General features: G+C 48.1%; 7 protein-coding genes across 7 annotated transcripts; 4 read left to right on the forward strand and 3 right to left on the reverse strand.

The window, feature by feature from the left end:
- Window positions 1–772: 772 nt before the first annotated feature.
- On the forward strand, window positions 773–1,171 carry F9C07_12492 (uncharacterized protein; the record flags this gene model as incomplete). The annotated part of the gene is made up of 1 exon (XM_041287608.1): window positions 773–1,171. The coding sequence occupies one exon, from the start codon at window positions 773–775 to the stop codon at window positions 1,169–1,171; it is 399 nt and encodes a 132-aa protein (XP_041151448.1).
- Window positions 1,172–5,033: 3,862 nt separating this feature from the next.
- F9C07_12493 (uncharacterized protein) lies at window positions 5,034–6,050 on the forward strand (the record flags this gene model as incomplete). Its single annotated transcript, XM_041287607.1, has 1 exon — window positions 5,034–6,050. One exon carries the CDS (start codon window positions 5,034–5,036, stop codon window positions 6,048–6,050), a length of 1,017 nt encoding a protein of 338 aa, XP_041151447.1.
- Window positions 6,051–8,440: 2,390 nt separating this feature from the next.
- On the reverse strand, window positions 8,441–8,941 carry F9C07_2287165 (uncharacterized protein; the record flags this gene model as incomplete). The annotated part of the gene is made up of 4 exons (XM_071510884.1): window positions 8,441–8,558; window positions 8,664–8,712; window positions 8,750–8,779; window positions 8,905–8,941. The coding sequence occupies 4 exons, from the start codon at window positions 8,939–8,941 to the stop codon at window positions 8,516–8,518; spliced, it is 159 nt and encodes a 52-aa protein (XP_071367279.1). The 3' UTR covers window positions 8,441–8,515.
- Window positions 8,942–9,044: 103 nt separating this feature from the next.
- F9C07_2110547 (uncharacterized protein) lies at window positions 9,045–9,977 on the forward strand (the record flags this gene model as incomplete). Its single annotated transcript, XM_041287606.2, has 1 exon — window positions 9,045–9,977. One exon carries the CDS (start codon window positions 9,045–9,047, stop codon window positions 9,975–9,977), a length of 933 nt encoding a protein of 310 aa, XP_041151446.2.
- A 220-nt stretch (window positions 9,978–10,197) lies between these two features.
- Window positions 10,198–11,072, reverse strand: F9C07_2287167 (uncharacterized protein). The gene is made up of 2 exons (XM_041295484.2): window positions 10,771–11,072; window positions 10,198–10,707 (listed from the first exon to the last, which is right to left on the reverse strand). The coding sequence occupies exons 1-2, from the start codon at window positions 11,032–11,034 to the stop codon at window positions 10,423–10,425; spliced, it is 549 nt and encodes a 182-aa protein (XP_041151445.1). The 5' UTR covers window positions 11,035–11,072; the 3' UTR covers window positions 10,198–10,422.
- A 600-nt stretch (window positions 11,073–11,672) lies between these two features.
- Window positions 11,673–15,268, reverse strand: F9C07_2287168 (MCM2/3/5 family-domain-containing protein). Its single transcript, XM_041295483.2, has 4 exons — window positions 13,458–15,268; window positions 13,270–13,405; window positions 12,220–13,209; window positions 11,673–12,161 (listed from the first exon to the last, which is right to left on the reverse strand). Exons 1-4 carry the CDS (start codon window positions 15,095–15,097, stop codon window positions 12,015–12,017), a joined length of 2,913 nt encoding a protein of 970 aa, XP_041151444.1. The 5' UTR covers window positions 15,098–15,268; the 3' UTR covers window positions 11,673–12,014.
- A 667-nt stretch (window positions 15,269–15,935) lies between these two features.
- On the forward strand, window positions 15,936–17,755 carry F9C07_2076558 (uncharacterized protein; the record flags this gene model as incomplete). Its single annotated transcript, XM_071508823.1, has 4 exons — window positions 15,936–16,026; window positions 16,096–16,430; window positions 16,489–17,533; window positions 17,610–17,755. 4 exons carry the CDS (start codon window positions 15,936–15,938, stop codon window positions 17,753–17,755), a joined length of 1,617 nt encoding a protein of 538 aa, XP_071367280.1.
- Window positions 17,756–17,772: the final 17 nt, after the last annotated feature.

A 17,772-nucleotide genomic window follows, 5' to 3' on the forward strand; every position in this document is an offset into this window, starting at 1 on the left:
GACGGCCCTTGAATCTAAGTAAGGTCTGGTTGTCGTGCGGACTGCAATGGAAAGTACTTCATATTTGAGATTTGAAGTCAGGCAGGCAATTAAAGAAGAAGCAGCAACCATTGTACAAGCTTTGGACAAGCTTTGGTCATGATTGTTAAACTTCACTGTGGCTGAGCCAATGAGTGTTGAGCTTTTGCAATGCGACTCGACATCAATTGTGTCCTTGGGTCGTGAACGCAGTCATACGACAAGCCATTCCACAAATGATGCCCCAGTTCGCATTCAAAAGAGGGTCCAGAGCGAGACAAAAGTCGACCATGATTGCGAGGATAAAACAAGCTCATGTATAAATGACTTTCGGTCGGAGATATGACTTTTATTACATCAGACAAGGCTGGACCGCGTTCTATCGGTCATCACACACGGCATTTGCTATCTTTCTATCCCCAATCAGTACAACTAGAAAATAATATATGGATAGCTTCGTAACTGGGAGTCACCTGAGTCCACCTCGTACAAAGCCTTTTCGGCATTCTGCATAGTAAAAGATCAACATAAAACGAGCCAACTCTGCCCAGGGATAACTCTCTCTTTGACTCTTCTTCGCATTCCATTAATCAATTCCCCGATGGAAATCCCTTCTTGAAAAAGGGACTATTGTCTTAAGTCCAAACTTCATGCATACATACTCAACACACCACACTGAAGCCCTGACCTCGCTTGAACTGAACCCAAGAGCATCTTACCGCTCCACCATTTTACACACTTCAGGGACAGCGTCATGCCTGCACATGACAGCAAAATAAAGCGGGGTCGCAATGGCTGGGAGTACAAAGTTACCCTGAATGCGAACTTCGATGCAAACTCTATGTATGCCAGTATTCAGCCGTATCGCGTGCAGAAATTCATAGCTGGCGGCGATAAGGCGCATGGCAGCGATATCACCACTGGCAATGTCATATTCTCCTGGATGGGTGCCAATGGTGGCGTGGCTTCACACACAGACAAAGTTGACGCGGTTAGAAGCACCTACCAGCTTCCTTATCCAATTCCGCGCGACCATCGTGGACACACATTTAAAGTGCATTCTATCAGATTCCACGACATACACGTTGAAGCAGACGATTGTGTCTGGAAGGGAAGAGAGGATGATGTTGAGTGGACATGCTACTTTGGCTAGTTGGCGTTGGCCGTATGTTGCATGCGCGAGGGAGTATATTTGTTATTATTTTTATTTATGTTTTTGTTGTTATCTTTCTTTGTAATAGCTACTCCCTTGCGGTATGGCGCTTTTCACTCGTACAAGTAGTCTTTCGTTACTATATGCTGGCATATACGGCTTGGTCGCTACAATGCCAAAAGTCACCTATCTATCTAGGTATTGCCAGTCAGCTAGGGGTCTTTCCTGAACACCTTCTGTAGTTTTCTATCGTCCTCAGAAGTCCAATGTTTCTCACAGGACAAGTCTCAAGGGATGAACAGAAGGGATGGAGTGAGACGGTAAACATACCCACAAGCGGCGTCTTTGAATGCTCAACATCATGGCTATGGATAGCAACTTGTCAGGTATGCTCTGTGGTGGAAGCTGGCCTATACTCTCGATTTGGTGTGAATCAGTAAGACAACACGCAACAGAGGAGCTAAGGCAAGACATGCATTAGAGATTGCGGACATGTAGACTTCACATAATATCGACTTCCATTCAGCTAGCCACATTTCAACTCATATTTCCGGTTGGCGGGATAGTATGCACGCAGCGGCCGTGTATAGAATTCTCCAGCTGTATGCAATGCGCCATGTCAGTGTCAGTTACCTGTCGGATTTTTAAAAGTTTTAATATAGCAATACTCAGGGTAGGATTGTTTACTGTGAAATCACAAGGCTGTACTCTGCGGACAAAATGATTGAAGGCATTACGGCCATGAGTGTGTATGCTGTGTGGTAGGCAGAAAGATGGACCTGTTTTCACACTCTGCTAAGCAGCAGTTGTGTCAAGAGCTGAAAGCAAATAAACAACAGCAACAGAAGAAAATCGGTGCTGCATAGGTCGCGGATTAAGGTTCCAAAGTCTGAAGAAAACGAAAAGAACCGGCGCAAGCGGCAGAATGCAGTGACACGTATCCACAGCCACAATGTGCAGAAGGGACTAGTCCAGGGTTACCCTGCACGCCACCGTTAGAAACAGTAGATGCGCATTTGACTCGTTTTTTTTTTTTTTTTTGAGAATCTCTTAGTCACATGCCTACTCGCGTTGTTGAGCAGAATACGTGAGTCCACAACGCTGAGATACCCGTCCAGATATTTGTATACAACTACGCATATACAGCATGTGGGGATGAAGGCATTTTGGAACTTCAATATGTCTCACCGATCAGAATGTTCAGCATAGTATATTCTTCTACAGTAAGCATCCGTTCACTGTTCTGGTTGTACTCTGACAGGTCAGATAGTCAACTTGCATAATAGTATTCTGCTTACGCTCTCATCAGAACCACCAGAGAAATATATTAACCGCGGCCAGCCACCGATTGAACGGACGTACAATCATGTTCGCCCATGATGAACCCTGCTAAATATGCAACGTACTGATGCTAAGCATGTAGGGCATTACATTCACCACGGTGGCAAAAAGCAAATGTCTCCAGTCCATGATCACAGATGGACATCGAAAGTACGGTGCCGAAGAAATGACTACGGATGTTCTTCAGAACTCGCGTTTTCCGACTTGATTAACACACACACACACACACACACACACACACACACATTCAACCGTCCGCTGTGTCAGGCAATTCTTGCAACTCTTATCGGAGTCCAGTTACTGCGAACAGAACGGGATTGCCTAGCCTTCGTGCCTCGTATCCAAGATTTACGTTTGCATGCAGCAGCGAGGAGTCGGTGTTTCCGAATGGACCATTGCTTACATGGCAGGTGACAGACAGAAGATGATGCGTTGGCAGTGATCAACATGAATCCAAGCCACTAAGGCCACCGTTGTCTGATGTGTTCGTGTCGTGGGCCGAGACTAGATTCTCGTTCATTTTCCCTGGCTGATTATTAGAGACGGACTAAGAATCTTGCGACCAGGAATGGCTCGTGCCATACGTGCGTCTCAAACTGGCAATTTAGGGCAGGAGTCGGATTGCCTGCGGTGCAAAAGTGCAACCCACTTCCTTGGAACTAGCGCCAACTTCGGGACGTGCGCTTGGCAACGGCATGTTTTGTCCTCGTAGGTCATGGACAGACGTTTTATCTTACTGCTGACCATCATTTGCGATTATAACAAGGACGGCCCTTTGCCTTGGTCGCCTTCATTCGCTGCCCCATGTTAATGACTGCACGAAGATCGTCAGCCCCTCGACGCGACGTTTAAGAGCGGAGACGGAAGCGTCGGGAACTTACGCCCAAGATGGCATTCGTAGCCGTCAGTGAAAATAGCCGTTACGTGTCAGGGCTCACTTGGGTAAAGAAGCCGTTGAAGAATGCATCCTTCAATTGGCTGCGTCGGGCTTCTTTCCCCAACCTGAACACTATAGTTGCGTATTCTAATTAATTACCTTCCCGAATGCAACTGTGGTTAGTCTAACGGGCTTCCCGTTCGGTGTGGATCATAACACATGGTGATATAATATTATGGACTTTGTACCTGAACCACTTGTTGATTGTTTGGAGTTCTCCGGTGTCACCTGCCTTCTTTATCCTGAGGTGTCTATTCTTTGTTTCATGGCGGAGAGGATGATTCTCACCCCTTTTCTGGATTAATTTCCCGTGACTTTCCAGTGACACCCGTTTTCTAGAACAAAAACCAGGGTATCTCGAAGTAAGGATCTGCCGCACGGAGGGAACCGGGGATCGAATTTGTACGACGATTCTTGTCAGCCCTTCCAGCCCGGTAGGACCGATCCTGACGCCATCTGCATGTCTTTTGGAGAACTGTCTAGATGCATAACCAAGAAGTCCACGAGGGGTTCTTCACCGCTCCTTTGGATGGGCTCTGTAACGTTGCAAGGGTGTGAAGATGTCAGACAGTTCAGGAAATTGAACGATATTAAGAAGCAACAATAATGCTCAACTCAACCATGGATTGAACGACGTGCCAAGGAGGAAAAGGTGTGGATGCCTGAAGCTCGACTAAGTCTTACTCCCGCCGGTCGGACCTCCATCATTGGAGGAGAGCAAACCGGGAGGGACCGTCGTGCCTTAGCAGGGTTTGGTACGGTACGGTCAGACCCCATCCCCGATCACTTACCGAGTGTGGATCCTGCCAACCGACCCACGAAAGAATCAGGGTTATCCTGCAGTCCATGGTCAAATCTCTAGCAGGAAAGTGTGGGAGAATATCGAAGACGAGGAATCAATGAGAGGTATCATAGGTGCATCTCAACATTCCAGGCGAGATTAGTATTGCTTGCTGCTGCACATCGCATGGAGGGCGGGGCCCACGCTCGGGCTTCACTCATTTATTTCGGGCATGTCACCTGTTTCTTTTGGTGGCCGATACGGTAATGTAGACGTATCACGATACCGTGTGTATAGTACTCGTCTTCCTATTCCTAAAGTTATCGACTTACTTGGTGGGTCTCCTCCACTTGGTCTCCCTCTGAGTCTCTCTCTCTTTTCCCGCCCCGGTCGCATTTCTTTCCTTTCCCTTCGATTCCTTTTCTTTATGTTCTTTTAGCTAGTCTCTCCCTCAACCCCATTCAAATTCTACCACTTTTCTCTCGATTCCCCTCCTTCAATTTGCTTTCTCCTGTCACTTGGTCCCCCACTTGGTCTACCTGGCTCATAGATACGCTTCGTCATTCCATGGAATTGTAGTTAGGACCCAAAGCGGGTGAGAAACGCCGCTACGGCTGCCAGGATTTCTCGACTTCTATACCCCAGATCATCCACACTTGAGGACGACTGACGACTTGAACGACCGCACGATTTTTCTTTTCAACTACACTATTTACCATATTCGTCACTGTTTGGGGTTTCATCGACATAATCAATCGACCGTATACCCTCGTCCGACGAAAACCCGAGTGAACAATTCCCCCATGCCCGCCGCTGCAATGGACGCCCTGGGAGCCTTCTCCCACCTCACCGATAATTTACCCACATGGATAAACCGTATGTCTGATCTGGCTACCCACACCGCCGCCAAACATGCCGAATATGCCGAGGCGTACAAGAAGCTCGCCGTCACACCGGGGAAACCGCGTCGTCGCAAGAACAGCTCCGTGTGCTCCATCCGGACCGACGAGTTGCGGAATGCCGTCACACAATCGCCGCCCCCCGCAGAAGCACCGACCCAAAGAGACCCCGAGACCCCCCAACCCGCCTCCCAGGACCTGTCGACCCCGAACCCTAACCCGCGAAAGCGTGGCACGGACGAAGCCCCGTCCTTAGCCTCCGAGGAGAACCCCTTTGTCAGTACGCGATACAACCTAGTCATCCATTACGACGGGGAGACGCAGAAGTCGCTGGAGGAAATGGTGCGGATTATCGGGACAGCCAGAAACAACATTCGGAGGGGAAAGATGTCCCAGATGGGAGCGATGCGTAGTAGTGCTCTTAACAAACCCACCCGGATGAACAGCCCGCCGCTCCCTCCTCCCGGGGTTGCAGCTGACGCCCAGTTACTGTCCCAGATCCGCAGCACCCGGAATCGTGGACCTCCGCCGCAGGCCCGCGTGATGGCAAAGAACTCCCCGTTTGAGATGGCGGATAGACAGCTGGAGTTGGCTCATAGTATGTGTGAGACTGCGGCTTACCAGTTCCTCCGCACAGGTGACTGCTCGGAAGAATTACAGGGGGTGCTGGATAAATTCAAGGCGCTCCTCGAACTGGCCACGGGTGAAGTGCGACGTCTCACCGAGGAACAGGAAAGAGAACGTGCTGCGAAGGAGAAAGAGGCTCCGCAAGTGGAATCTGTACAGTTGACGGTCAGCCCCGCGAGCAACAAGGGACCGTCATCAGATGTTGGGGCGATCGAGGTGGACGACGGGACTGAATCCGAAGAATCCATCGACCTATCTGCCTTCCGAGCCCGACGAATGATGATGAGGGCTTAGAAACGACATACCCAATACGTGGCGGTGGAAATATTCTCCGGGATACTACGCCGGAGAGACTGCCTTGGAGCAGCATGTTTAATTCGAGTTGTTTTAGCGATGATACCTAACCCCTCCGTTCATTGAGATTGAGAATTACTCTCTACTTTTCTTTTCTTTTCTTAGTATATTTGTTTATCTTGCTTGGTCTCGTGGTCTCCCCGAGCGATTGATCACCTCTACCATTGACATTCATTCGTTCGTGACGAGCATGTTTAGCATATCGGACTGGAGAAGCGTGGCGTTCGCATTGGCATTTGACATCCTTTATTTTCCTTTCTACTTTGAGCAGTATATTGTTGATCTGATGTGCATAGTCCCCAATCAGAAGTACATACCTCATAACCATCTGACTCCATGCATCATTCTAGCAGAATTCGGTAGTTGATATACAGCAGATAATGTAAGAGCATGAACCCTGACGATACCATACATTTTATACGCAGGATGAAGCTTAAGCCTGTGATAGGCTCTCCTTCTCCCCCTTTTCGTCGACCGGCGTCGGGGGGAATCTCTTCCCGGCCACCGTGATCTCCTCTTTCGGGAATGATTGGCACGGGCATGTTCGATTTCCATCGTCTTCAATACTCTACAGTCTACACACAAAATATAAAATATAAACAACCCAAAACCACCACCAACAAGAGATTGACCCCTCGCTTAAAAAACACAGAAACAAAACACCACGATCACATATCAAACCACATATCCATATATCAAATAACATCCCCAACAACACCACAACCCCTTCACCAATAAAACACAAGACTAATTAACCGAAGCCGATCCCCACCCAAATAGGAAGTCCCCTACTAATGCACGGCAAAAGTACTGACTTCCTAAACCGGGATAACGCGTTGTTGTGCGTAATCCTACGAGATTGGATTGGGTGCTCGTGCTCGTGGAGATCGCTTACGAGGGTCGCGTCTTACTGGATCCGGTGTAGGCTGTAGCTGGGGGACTGTTGATGTTTGCGGACGAGGTGGCGATTTGGCAAAGGGGGTGGTGATGTGGTCGATTAGAAGTTTATTTAGTGTTTGTTTCCTGTCAATTTGAATGGGGGTTTGGTTCTTGTTATCGTGGAATGAGGTCGTTTATTGTGTGGACGATGGATGTGAGTACGAGTCAGGAAAATGATTCATGAGGGAAGGGAGGGAGTTGGATACTTACTCAATCCCTAGATTTCTTCATGCGAGTCGAGTCATGAAGTTCATCCTTAACTAATGGAGTATGTAGGAGCCTGAGGCCCAGACCTACCACTGGATAAGCCTCGTATTCCATTCCCTCCTTTTTCGACAACAAACACTTTCTCCAATGTTCAGAGTCAATATGCCCAGTCATGAATCAACACAAAACTCTACTCAAACTAACTACCGTGGACCAATGTCAAACTACCTTTATTAAGTCAGCCAAAATTAACTCAACTATGTCAAGCCCAATAGGTTGACAGTTGAACAAACCAAAGGAATAGCACGAGAATTAACTGTTGTACCCCCGCTCAACTTAAAAGGCTAAAATTAAACCCCGAACCAACCCCCCCACCATCGATGGAAATAGAGTATTGGACCGCGGCTACAGCTGGAGGATGTCTGTGTTTCCATTTTCTCACGTGGATGTCGTGTGTGGGTGGATTATGTTAGTATCTTGGTTTTGTTTGGTGGGAAGGTGTAGATTTTGTGGTTCTGGGGATTGGAGGAAATCTTATATATACAGTAAAACCCCGTTATAAGCAACCAATTCCGCAAGCCCTTCAGATTGCTTATATCGGGGGACTGCATATAGTGAAATTTCTATACAGACTAGTAGAAACCAGGGTTATAAGTAGTATATATAATTTATGTTGTATATGGATTGATCTTTTTATGTAGTGGAGGGTATTATTATAAGAAAATGCTGTGTGGTAGAGAAATAAATATATATATATACATATATTGGGTATTGATGTGATGTTAGACACCTAATTAGATTGCTTATAATGCGTAGATTCCCTATATTGGGGTCGCTTATAGCGGGTTCTACTGTAATCCTTATGGTGTAAGCTTCCAACCCAGACAAATATTGTCGCGGCAAGGGTCTTTCAGAGTTAACGGCCTATAGCACAATCTGGACAATCTGCTCAGACATCGCTGAGCAACATAGCAGACTATATCTTTATCTGGATATACTCAGCGCGAAGAGGGCTCTTCATTGCTCTAGAGCTCCGTGCATAAGCGTGCAGAATAAGCTGATCCAGCACATCTTATAACTGGGTAGGTTTAAATAATAAATGATAGATATAAAAAGAAGTGCTGGCTGTGGGAATCATTTCACAGAGTCCATACTTGCAACTGCACTCGGTGTTGTGCAATGAGGTTTATCGCGGCTGGGATTGGATAAATCGGGCAATGATACCACGCCCATCATTCAAAGCCAGCAAAAGGACTTGATTATGCTGCTGACATAATGCCTTTTGGATGAAGCTTCCAGTGCCTGTTCCTGAGTCATGCAATGATGTCAAAGTGTGGTAGTCCATGATGTAATTAGGATGTGCCTGGAAATTCACTTTGTAGAGGAAGAGTGTCTGGGAACTCTCACACAAAACGGTGCCATCGGTTGATTGCATCAACCCCTTCTACTCTAAAGACTGGTCCGCTATTAAGCCTGCACTAATCAACACTAACCCATCATGTCTGCATTCGAAGATATGCCCACTTTAGTGATCCCAAAGAAGAGATGCCGAGAGGAGATCCCACAGCTAATGGACAAAAAAGACAGACTTGATTCAGAATCTCACAAGGCCAGGAAGAAATAAAGGCCCAAGGATCATTCAACGCACAGTTCTGGACAGCAGCGGCCGAGGTAGAGGCGATCATTTTATCGAAAACTCGAGTCGTTTCAGAGATATCTCTTGCACAGTTTGAAGGAGAGCCATCGGCTTGGGAACGCACCGAGGAAGCCAGGAGGCTATTCGAACAGATGAGGGCCCAACAACGCCGCCTAAAGTCATATCAAAAGCAGGCTACGACGCTGGCTAAACCAAAAAGATCACTACGCGAATGTTTCATGAACCTCTTCACAAGCAGCAGAATAAGGCTCGGGATTACAACTGGAGTGGGTGAAAGAGATCATAGTGTTCAAAGTAATTTTCGACAGCAGCTCTTGATAGATTATGAGAGTGAGAGGGATGACGGGCTCATTTGGTGCCCAGTCTCTCATGGGTGGATTTATTCGGACCATATGACAGCTAGTCATATATTCCCCTATAAACATGGGCAGGCGACTATGGATGCGATTTTTGGAAGGGTCCGGCCGGCCGAGCTTTTCTCTTCGAGGAATGGGTTAATGCTGAACTCAATTATTGAGAAGCATTTCGATTCCGGGGTCATGGTGATCGTCCCTAATCTCCCGGAAAGACCCACCGACACCATGCTATCGAAGTGGGTAGGGCAAGAGGTCCGCGAGTACAAACTGCGGATCATTGATAACACATGGCAACACCTAGATAGGGTTATCAATAAGGATGGCCTCACCTGGAGGAAGCTGGATAACCGAGTCTTGCAGTTTAGGGGAAATTACCGGCCCGCAGCACGCTACTTATATTTTCACTACTGCGTGCAGGTCTTAAGACGCGCATGGAAACTTGGCCCTGGCCAAAAAACTGTATTCCATCTCACTGACGAGTTTGGAAAGCCCTTTTGGGGCACACCAGGGCGTTACATTGCCAAGAATATGCTGAGGGCATTGATTGAAGAATTAGGGCACGAATATGATAACCTGCTAGAGGGCGCAACTCTGTTAAGCAGAGGTGATGACGACCTACTCCTTAATACAGCCGTGGCTCAAATTGCTCCTATTGAGGAGGCAGATGATGAAGATACGGATGAAGAGGATTTCGATGATTACGACTAGTACACAACTGCATCATACCGTTCTACTGCTAACGCCGCCTATTCTTATATCAATTGCTTAGTTGCACCACAAGAGGGATGCCGAAAGAAATTCTCATTCTATGTATTATAGCCTAGCTATTTTAGTCCCTGCAACGGCGGAAAGTTATATAAGTGGCTAAAGCTGAATGCTACCTTTTTACGAGTAGTAGCTCCATTGCTCACTCAAACAAAGTGTAAAGCCCTAAAGCCCGGATGGATGTTGTCATTCTTAATCGAGAATCCCACTAAACGATTACACATTCTCAACTGTTTGTGTTTGACACCCCACCGATGAGACACAGAAGATGGCTGATTGGAGCCTTGAGTGGTTCAAGAAAAACAAAACCATGCAATACGATGAACTGCATACGTATTCCATATTGAATCCTCCTATCATATCCGCGCCTTGCTGCCAACAATCAAAATCAAGCATAAGTCTCCTCCCTCACGACTGTCGTTCCTTCCGGAGTAAAATCCAGCCATACCTGCCTGTCCACCGTCTGAGTGCTCCCATCTGCAAGGGTGAAATTAAGATGTGGCTCATTCTCAATCATGACATCCCTTTTCACCGCATGTGAACAACTTTTGCTGGTATCAGCCCAGAACCAACCGCCAGCATAGATGCTACCATAGGTCCAACTTCCGCCGTTGTAGCTCGTAGAGGCATAATCATACCACATGCACTGGTTGATGATTTGCTCAGTAATATCCTATTATCCCATTGTAAGCCCATCTGGTGTTATCATTATCCGCGGCGAAGAGCAGACACATACCCAGCATTGTTGCTCGGATTGCATCCCAGAGATTGTCCAGGATCCCCAATAGGCACTGATGACGCCGCCACCCGCATCACACCAGCCGCCATCTGGTCCGGCGGTGATGGATTGCGACCACGCATTGGGACATAGCCAGGCCCGGATGGACCACATCATTTGGACTGCGGCATCACTAAACCATTGCTGATTTGGCGCGGTGCAGTCTGCGGCATTTGCCTTTAGCACGAGGGTGAGGAGAGAAAGATATCTTGTTAACTTCATGGTGGATGAATGTTTCGTGGAGAGGTTCCGAGGTGAACTCTCGAGGTTGTTGCTCTGCCGGATCGTAAGCTGTTAGGAAGCGGCACATGCCCTTCTTTTATACCCTGATAATATAGATATATCTCTAGCCGCAACGGAGTATACAGCGGGGGTGAGTGATATCTGTCAGCATTGGCTAAGATTCACCACCATCTACACTGGAATACCTTCCAATTAGAAGACTGCAAAGGCTGAAATCCAGTCCCGCCGGAGTTAGCTCTCTGCGTATAGCTTCACGGGGACTGTGTAGACCAGGCCTCGACCGAGATCGATTTAGCTAACTTAGGGCACAGATGGTTATCCATTTCTGCAGAGCCTGTACCAATTCCCTAAAAGAGTTTCGCGTATTGCCCTAGTGGCCTTTAGCTTCCTCTAGTTCCTGGGATGGTATATGATTTTCTTGTTTCCTCATTCCAGATTAGTTCTTGGCAGATGCCGCTAGCCCTTTACCTAAGGTCACATAATCATTAGATTATCTATTACGGAGTACTGGTCTGTGTACACAGGTCGGCTCTGTTTACCTTTTCCAGAAGTTATATCCAATCATGCCACCAATGGCATATAGCTGTCAGCTTACAGTTGATGCTGCTATTAGGAGCCCGGAATCAATGCAGAATGCAATAAACCTTTTCTCTGCGTGGTAAGAAAATATGTACGCTTTTCACTCATCCAAAACCGTAGTTGACTATGATTCCTACTGCTTGTATAAAGTAATGGCAGAGTCATTGGATGTATTACTCAATAAGCAAACCCATTGCGATACTGAAAAACACGGCTGTTCGTTTGCACTGATTGTGATAAGTGACCTCATACCGTACACGCCGAACCTATTAATCTAATCCGAGATATCCACAGAAATCCACATCTAACCCAAAGAACAATGCACAAGCACACCTCATAACTCGTAATAGATATTACTCCGTCTTATATGCTTATTATAATCACCGCCTGCTATTAGGATCCGGGATCACAATGTCATCAACCGCACAGTTGGGGTGTAAAACGTAAACGGTGCGATGGGAGGTCTCTTGGTCACCATCAGCGGCATCAACCAGGCCTTCTCCTCGGATGGGCATGAGGATGTTGTCCTAAGATAAACCGTTAGTCATGCAAATCAACCAGGCAGAGCTGTATAGAGGTACAAACCTTGACCATTCTCTTCAAAACCTTAACTGCCAAACTGCGCTCCCGTTGCAGATCTTCCTCATTGTCCAGCTCAGATTCAATCTGTTCCAAGTACCAGACAATGAGATCCTCCTCTTCTACACCCTCGCCAGATGTAGACTCATCCTCGTTGACTCGGCGCACAACGAGGTTCAAAATCTTCATGTACTTATCGAATGTGATCTTAGTCCTTGTGCGCGATGGTGCTGGCTGTTCTTCCACATCCTCACGCATAGGGCTGTCGCCTTCGCGGTCACGTTCGCCGTCACCCATTTCGTGATCCTCATCATGTCCCGCCGCGTTGGCAAGCTCTTCGTCGTCATCGACTTCGACATCATCCTTTTCAACCGTGACAATGCTCTGCCGGAGAAGATCATACGCTTCTTGCACGAATTTAGGTACGATCTCCTCCACACAGTTAGCCTTAGCAACAGCTTCGGAAAGACGAACCAAAGACTCCAGCTGGCGCACGGTGATGCGGTATGAAGACCTGCCGTTGCCGCCCTGAGAGTCATTAGAACGGAGCTCCTTGTATTTCTCAACTAACAGAGCCTTGGCCTCGTCCGTAAAGACCGGCCTGAATGTCCGGGCGAATCGAATATAGCGCTGTAACTGTTCGGTACTCAACTCTGGCTGAACGGCTTCGTCGCGGTTCATGTGTACATTGACGATATGATCAGCCAAGTTGCGATCGACGGTTTCATTGGGTTCATCCCGAATCACAAAGAACAAATCAAATCTACTCATGATAGGAGCACTAAAGTTGAGGTTGGCTCGGAGGGTGGCCTTGGGGTTGTATCGTCCACCAATAGGATTGGCTGCAGCGAGGATAGACGCACGTGCGTTGAGAGTCGTGTGAATTCCTGCCTTCGCAATCGAGATCGTCTGCTGTTCCATAGCTTCGTGGATAGCAACTTGGTCGCTGATGTCCATCTTGTCAAATTCATCAATGGCACAAATACCACCGCCATTCTATATATCAAAGAACCGTCAGCTACGTTAGAGAAAAAGAAGGACAAAGGGAACGCCTACCGCGAGCATCAGAGCGCCGGCCTCAATAGTGAATTCACCGGTCTCGGCATCCTTAACAACAGAAGCAGTCAAACCAGCCGCTGACGAGGCCTTTCCACTTGTGTAGACCGCGCGAGGGTGCAAAGAGCAGATATATCTAGATACACGATGAGTTACCCGTTCATATAAAATAGACCCTGGATACCTACTTTAAGAATTGACTCTTGCTTGTCGAGGGATCGCCAACAATGCATACATTGATATCACCACGGAGCTGCATGTTCTCCTGTGCTGTATTTTTGCTGACTCCGCCAATTAGTTGCAGAAGCAATCCTTTCTTGATCTGACGGTGGCCATAAATCATGGGAGCGATGGAGTCCACCAGCCGAGAATAGATATAGTCCGAATGAACGAGTCCTTTTAGGTCCTCAACTTCGTAAGGTGTTAAGGTATGGAGAAACGCCTCCTGGGCCTTGTCCTCGTTGTCTTCAGGCTCAGTGAGTTGGTTGAGGGAAGCAAGAATATTATTAGACTGTCCATTCAATTGCTGATTGGTTTGCTGACCGGGAGTAGTGGTGTCTGGGGTGACCATGCAGGCGAGGAAGGCGAGACGGTAGGTCAAATCCCTGGCACCAAGAGCCTTCAGACCAGTGAGTCCTCCACCACCAACATCTCCGCTGCGGAATGCAGAGTCATCACGAACGGCCTCAGGTCGCACACCAGGCAGTCCTAGTTGGCTGACATCGGGAACAACGATCAAAGTGCCGGTGAAGATACACCGCTCACCAGCCTTGGCACGATCGACCATCTCACCGCGAAGTATGACATCCATTGTACGGGGCATGCTGCCAGTGGGGATCTCATGTGATGATTCCTGTAGCTTCACCTTCTGCCAATCAACAAAAGTGCTTTTCCCAATGTCTAGACGCCAACCAGAGCGGTTTCCGCAAGACTGGTTGGGGCATTCCGAAGGCTCGGTATATTTGAAGGTCTGTTCAACGTCGGGGCAAACTGTTTTGCAGTTCTCACAGATAAAAGTACCCAGGGATAACTCAGGACGAATCTCGGACGTCCGTGTGACAGTGCCAGAGATGGAGAGTAATTTGCCGATCTGTGAGGTTCGGAGTTGGCGCAAACGGGAGACAAGAGGCAAGTTATAAAAAGCGAGAGAGAACAGTTTATCTGTCTGCTGGTGACGTGTCCTCTCTTGGACGTGCTCTCCCATCTCATGTTTGTCGGATATACTAACGCTTGAATTGCCACCCATCATCGACGTGCCGGCATCTGAGTTCACTTTATCAACTTTGCGATGGTGTGTATAAAAGTCGGGCTCATATTTCGCAATAAGATTGTGCAACGCCTTGGTGAGGAATGGATGGAATCGGTAGAATTGGTTGACGATGGCGTCTGCTAAGATCGGGCTGTCTAGTGATGTCAGGTGGGTGAAATCCACGTAAAGTGTGGACAGCGAATGCTTGTTCATGCCATGGATTTGAGCAATGTAGTATTTGTCGCTGAGAATTTCTGAAGATGGCGGCGGCGCAGACCAGGTGGGTTCCTCCCTATAAGTCTCAAGCAATTCCTCAAAAGCCTGCTGTACTTTCTCGCCCGCAACGTCGACCAAGGGAGGAGGAGCCTTCACATATGGGTTTCGCCGGCGGGTCACGGTCGAATTCGATTCCACAACCTGGTCGTCAGGGAATGCGTGCATATCGCTCATAGGACCATTGCTTTCCGAGGGTGGATGTGGCCGAGAGCTGGGAAGTTGATCTGAGTGCAGACGATGGTCGCGAGAGCCGGCGTTCGAGTCTAGCTCGGATTGAAGGACGGCGTCAAAAAGGGTCGACATGGTGGAGGACAGCCAAATCAAGGCCGCTATACAGTCGGTTGGAGAGAATTAGATGAATGTACCCCTTCTTGCGTGACAGGACGATGATTCGTTGGCCAATTGTGTAATACGGGTGTGAGTGAAAGGATTGGGGTCGTATATTCAAGTTGCCCTGGCAGTGTGTGTGGATCGAAGAAGCAATAATAACTTTCTTTTTCAAGAAACGCGTTGGCGACGCGAACGCGTCGGAAAAAACATATCGCGGTTCCGACGTGTAAAGTGGTTTTCAGAATGCTTATCTCATCCATTTCCCAAAGAGGACAATCCTTGAGTCAGTATCCTCAGACTAGCCAATTCAGGAGAAAGGTCTTCATGCCTGTTGGCCAAGGAGGAAGCGGATCCTTGCCAAGCCAGTGGCCGACAGCGGCTAGGTCCAGGACTCCCTGAAGTATTTTCTTACCCTCTCCAATAGGAACCTATGAAGGTGCTTATTTGGGAGGGCCCAAGCTCCCCATGACCAATGGAAAATGATTCTAGACATCTAACTTTCGGGGCTGCACCAACGAGACCTTGTGCTCAGTACCAACCCCACTGGCTTCTCATCCCTAATAAGAACCGTAATGGGATGCCGGGGTCATCCCGTTGATAAGCACGACCATGACAGATTCCTTCGGGGCATCTCGATCGTCAGTCGTCATTTCCTCTCCGGCCGCACTTTTGCAATGAACTCCTTCGACGGATTGATTCGTTTTATGGGGGTATTCTGGTAAAGCTCTTGTCCGGTATGCGCCTCTAAGGAGGTTTAGCTTCTATCCCGTCACTTAGATTGCCCGAGTCCACTGCCACTAAGCGACTCGCAATGTCCGTGGGCACTCCCCCTTTGGTTAATTTGGCACATTCCGATCCAAACTCAGTGCCGCAAGACATCTCTCCCGGCTCAGAACAACAAGGTTGGCGTTCTCATTCCAAGTTTCTATTTCCTTTCTATCGCTCATCAGCTGATCAAGGTTTCGCAACAGCGACTCCGCAAAATGCCGGCCAAAATCCTGTGAGGGTCAAAAGGCGAAGGCACCTACCCGCCTCAGAAGATCCATCCAAGAACCAAGTTTTCTATTTTGTCGATTCAAACTCTTCTTCCCGAGAAAAGCGAGCACATGTTATGCGCCATCATGTTCAAGAGAAACGGAAACAACTAAAACACGCGCGTCCTCGAAGCGACTCTGATAAGAGAGTTCATCGCCCTCTTCGCTACCTCTCTTGGCAGCAAAAGAAGTTATTACTAAATGGCGATGACAGTGAAGTCATTGAATACAAGCGATCGGAGGATGAGATCACCCCTAAAGACGTCTCCATAGTAGGTGATTGGAGGTCCAACTCAATTAGTGCTTGACTAACACTCAGGGTTGCTTCAGATGCCAGTCGAACCCAACAGCTCTGCACCTGCTTCCTATTCTGTTTCGCCCGTCACTCTACTTGACGCCTCCGGAAAAGATCCTTTCGATAGCTTGCCGGTAACTTGCACGAGAGAGGATTTCATATTAATGGACTGTTGGACCAACAGATTGACATACTGGTCAGGCGAGCCTAGACTTATCAAAGACCAAGTCTTCCGGGCGGTCCTCAATCATCCCCTGCCATTTCAGTCGATTGTCCTCGCATATTGTTCTCGGTGGAGGGCACATGCATACGGGTTAAAGTGGAACCCCGAGGTGGAACAGCACGTAGGAAGAGCAACAAAGGGCCTTGAACAGGTGATGAAGGGTGGCATGAAGATCGACACTGATAGCCTAGCCATGGCTTTGACGGGGATGGCAATACAAGAAGAAAGATTTGGCAGTAAGCAGCACGCCAGAGGATACGTAGACCAGGCTGTCCAAATCCTCCGTTCCAGGTCGGGATCTAATCGTGTTGCTGAAGCACTGTTACATTATGTGCAGTTCATGTTGATGCCGCTTCATCCAGCAGTTCCCGAAGATGGCCAGCAATGGTTGGTCACATTCCTTCGAGGAGCAGAAGAATTGATGCTAGAGCATAGTTCCGATGCGTATCTATCGTCCGTTCCTCAGCGTCGCTCTACGTTTCAAATGGACAGCCCTTTGTTTCCGTTGCTGTCCAGCGGGCCTCGTCCTTCCCATGTTCCGCTTCAGTCACGTATATACATTATAACGAAGACTGCGCCGACGCAGGAGCTCACCCGTACTGCGGCTCTGATATACATCACAGCCGCCCTCTGGGATTTCCAGGGTTCTCCCAGCAAAACCGGTCGCTTTCTCGACCATCTACGCGCGATTGTGAAAAATCATGAGCTCGACAGATTTCCCGCATGCGAGTCCTTCGTGTGGCTCCTCCTCCTCGAGGGATATGAAGCCGACCTGCAGGAACCTGAGAGAAGCTGGTCTACGAGCGAGCTGTTGAAATTATATAAACAGCTTCAGCCGGAACTCCAGTTCCTTTTCAGTGAGATTCTTTTCAGTCTACTGATGCTCACTCCACCGATCCGGGGGATCGATGTATTTGAAAGAGAATTGTATAGCTCTATGCCAGAGGTCCAGGAAGAACCTTAAGCTACACCCGACCCGGGTTACTATTTTTTTCATGTACATTTACTCTCTTGACCTCCTCTCAGGACGACACAACACTTCGACGGTTTGCGGGCAGCCGTTCGCCCATCTCATCTAAGGCATTGGACTCTGGGA

Source organism: Aspergillus flavus, chromosome 8 (assembly GCF_009017415.1).
Source record: "Aspergillus flavus chromosome 8, complete sequence".
In the NCBI taxonomy this organism is placed as follows: domain Eukaryota; kingdom Fungi; phylum Ascomycota; class Eurotiomycetes; order Eurotiales; family Aspergillaceae; genus Aspergillus; species Aspergillus flavus.

What these genes read in the sequence shown, in the direction of transcription:
- F9C07_2287167 (XM_041295484.2), bottom strand. Translation starts at nt 11,034, where the DNA reads ATGAAGTTAACAAGATATCTTTCTCTCCTCACCCTCGTGCTAAAGGCA. An exon ending in AATCCGAGCAACAATGCTGG is followed by an intron (nt 10,708 to 10,770) that starts GTATGTGTCTGC and finishes ATGGGATAATAG; the next exon opens with GATATTACTGAGCAAATCAT.
- F9C07_2287168 (XM_041295483.2), bottom strand. Translation starts at nt 15,097, where the DNA reads ATGTCGACCCTTTTTGACGCCGTCCTTCAATCCGAGCTAGACTCGAAC. An exon ending in AGCAAGAGTCAATTCTTAAA is followed by an intron (nt 13,406 to 13,457) that starts GTAGGTATCCAG and finishes TCGTGTATCTAG; the next exon opens with ATATATCTGCTCTTTGCACC. An exon ending in CCGGCGCTCTGATGCTCGCG is followed by an intron (nt 13,210 to 13,269) that starts GTAGGCGTTCCC and finishes TTTGATATATAG; the next exon opens with AATGGCGGTGGTATTTGTGC.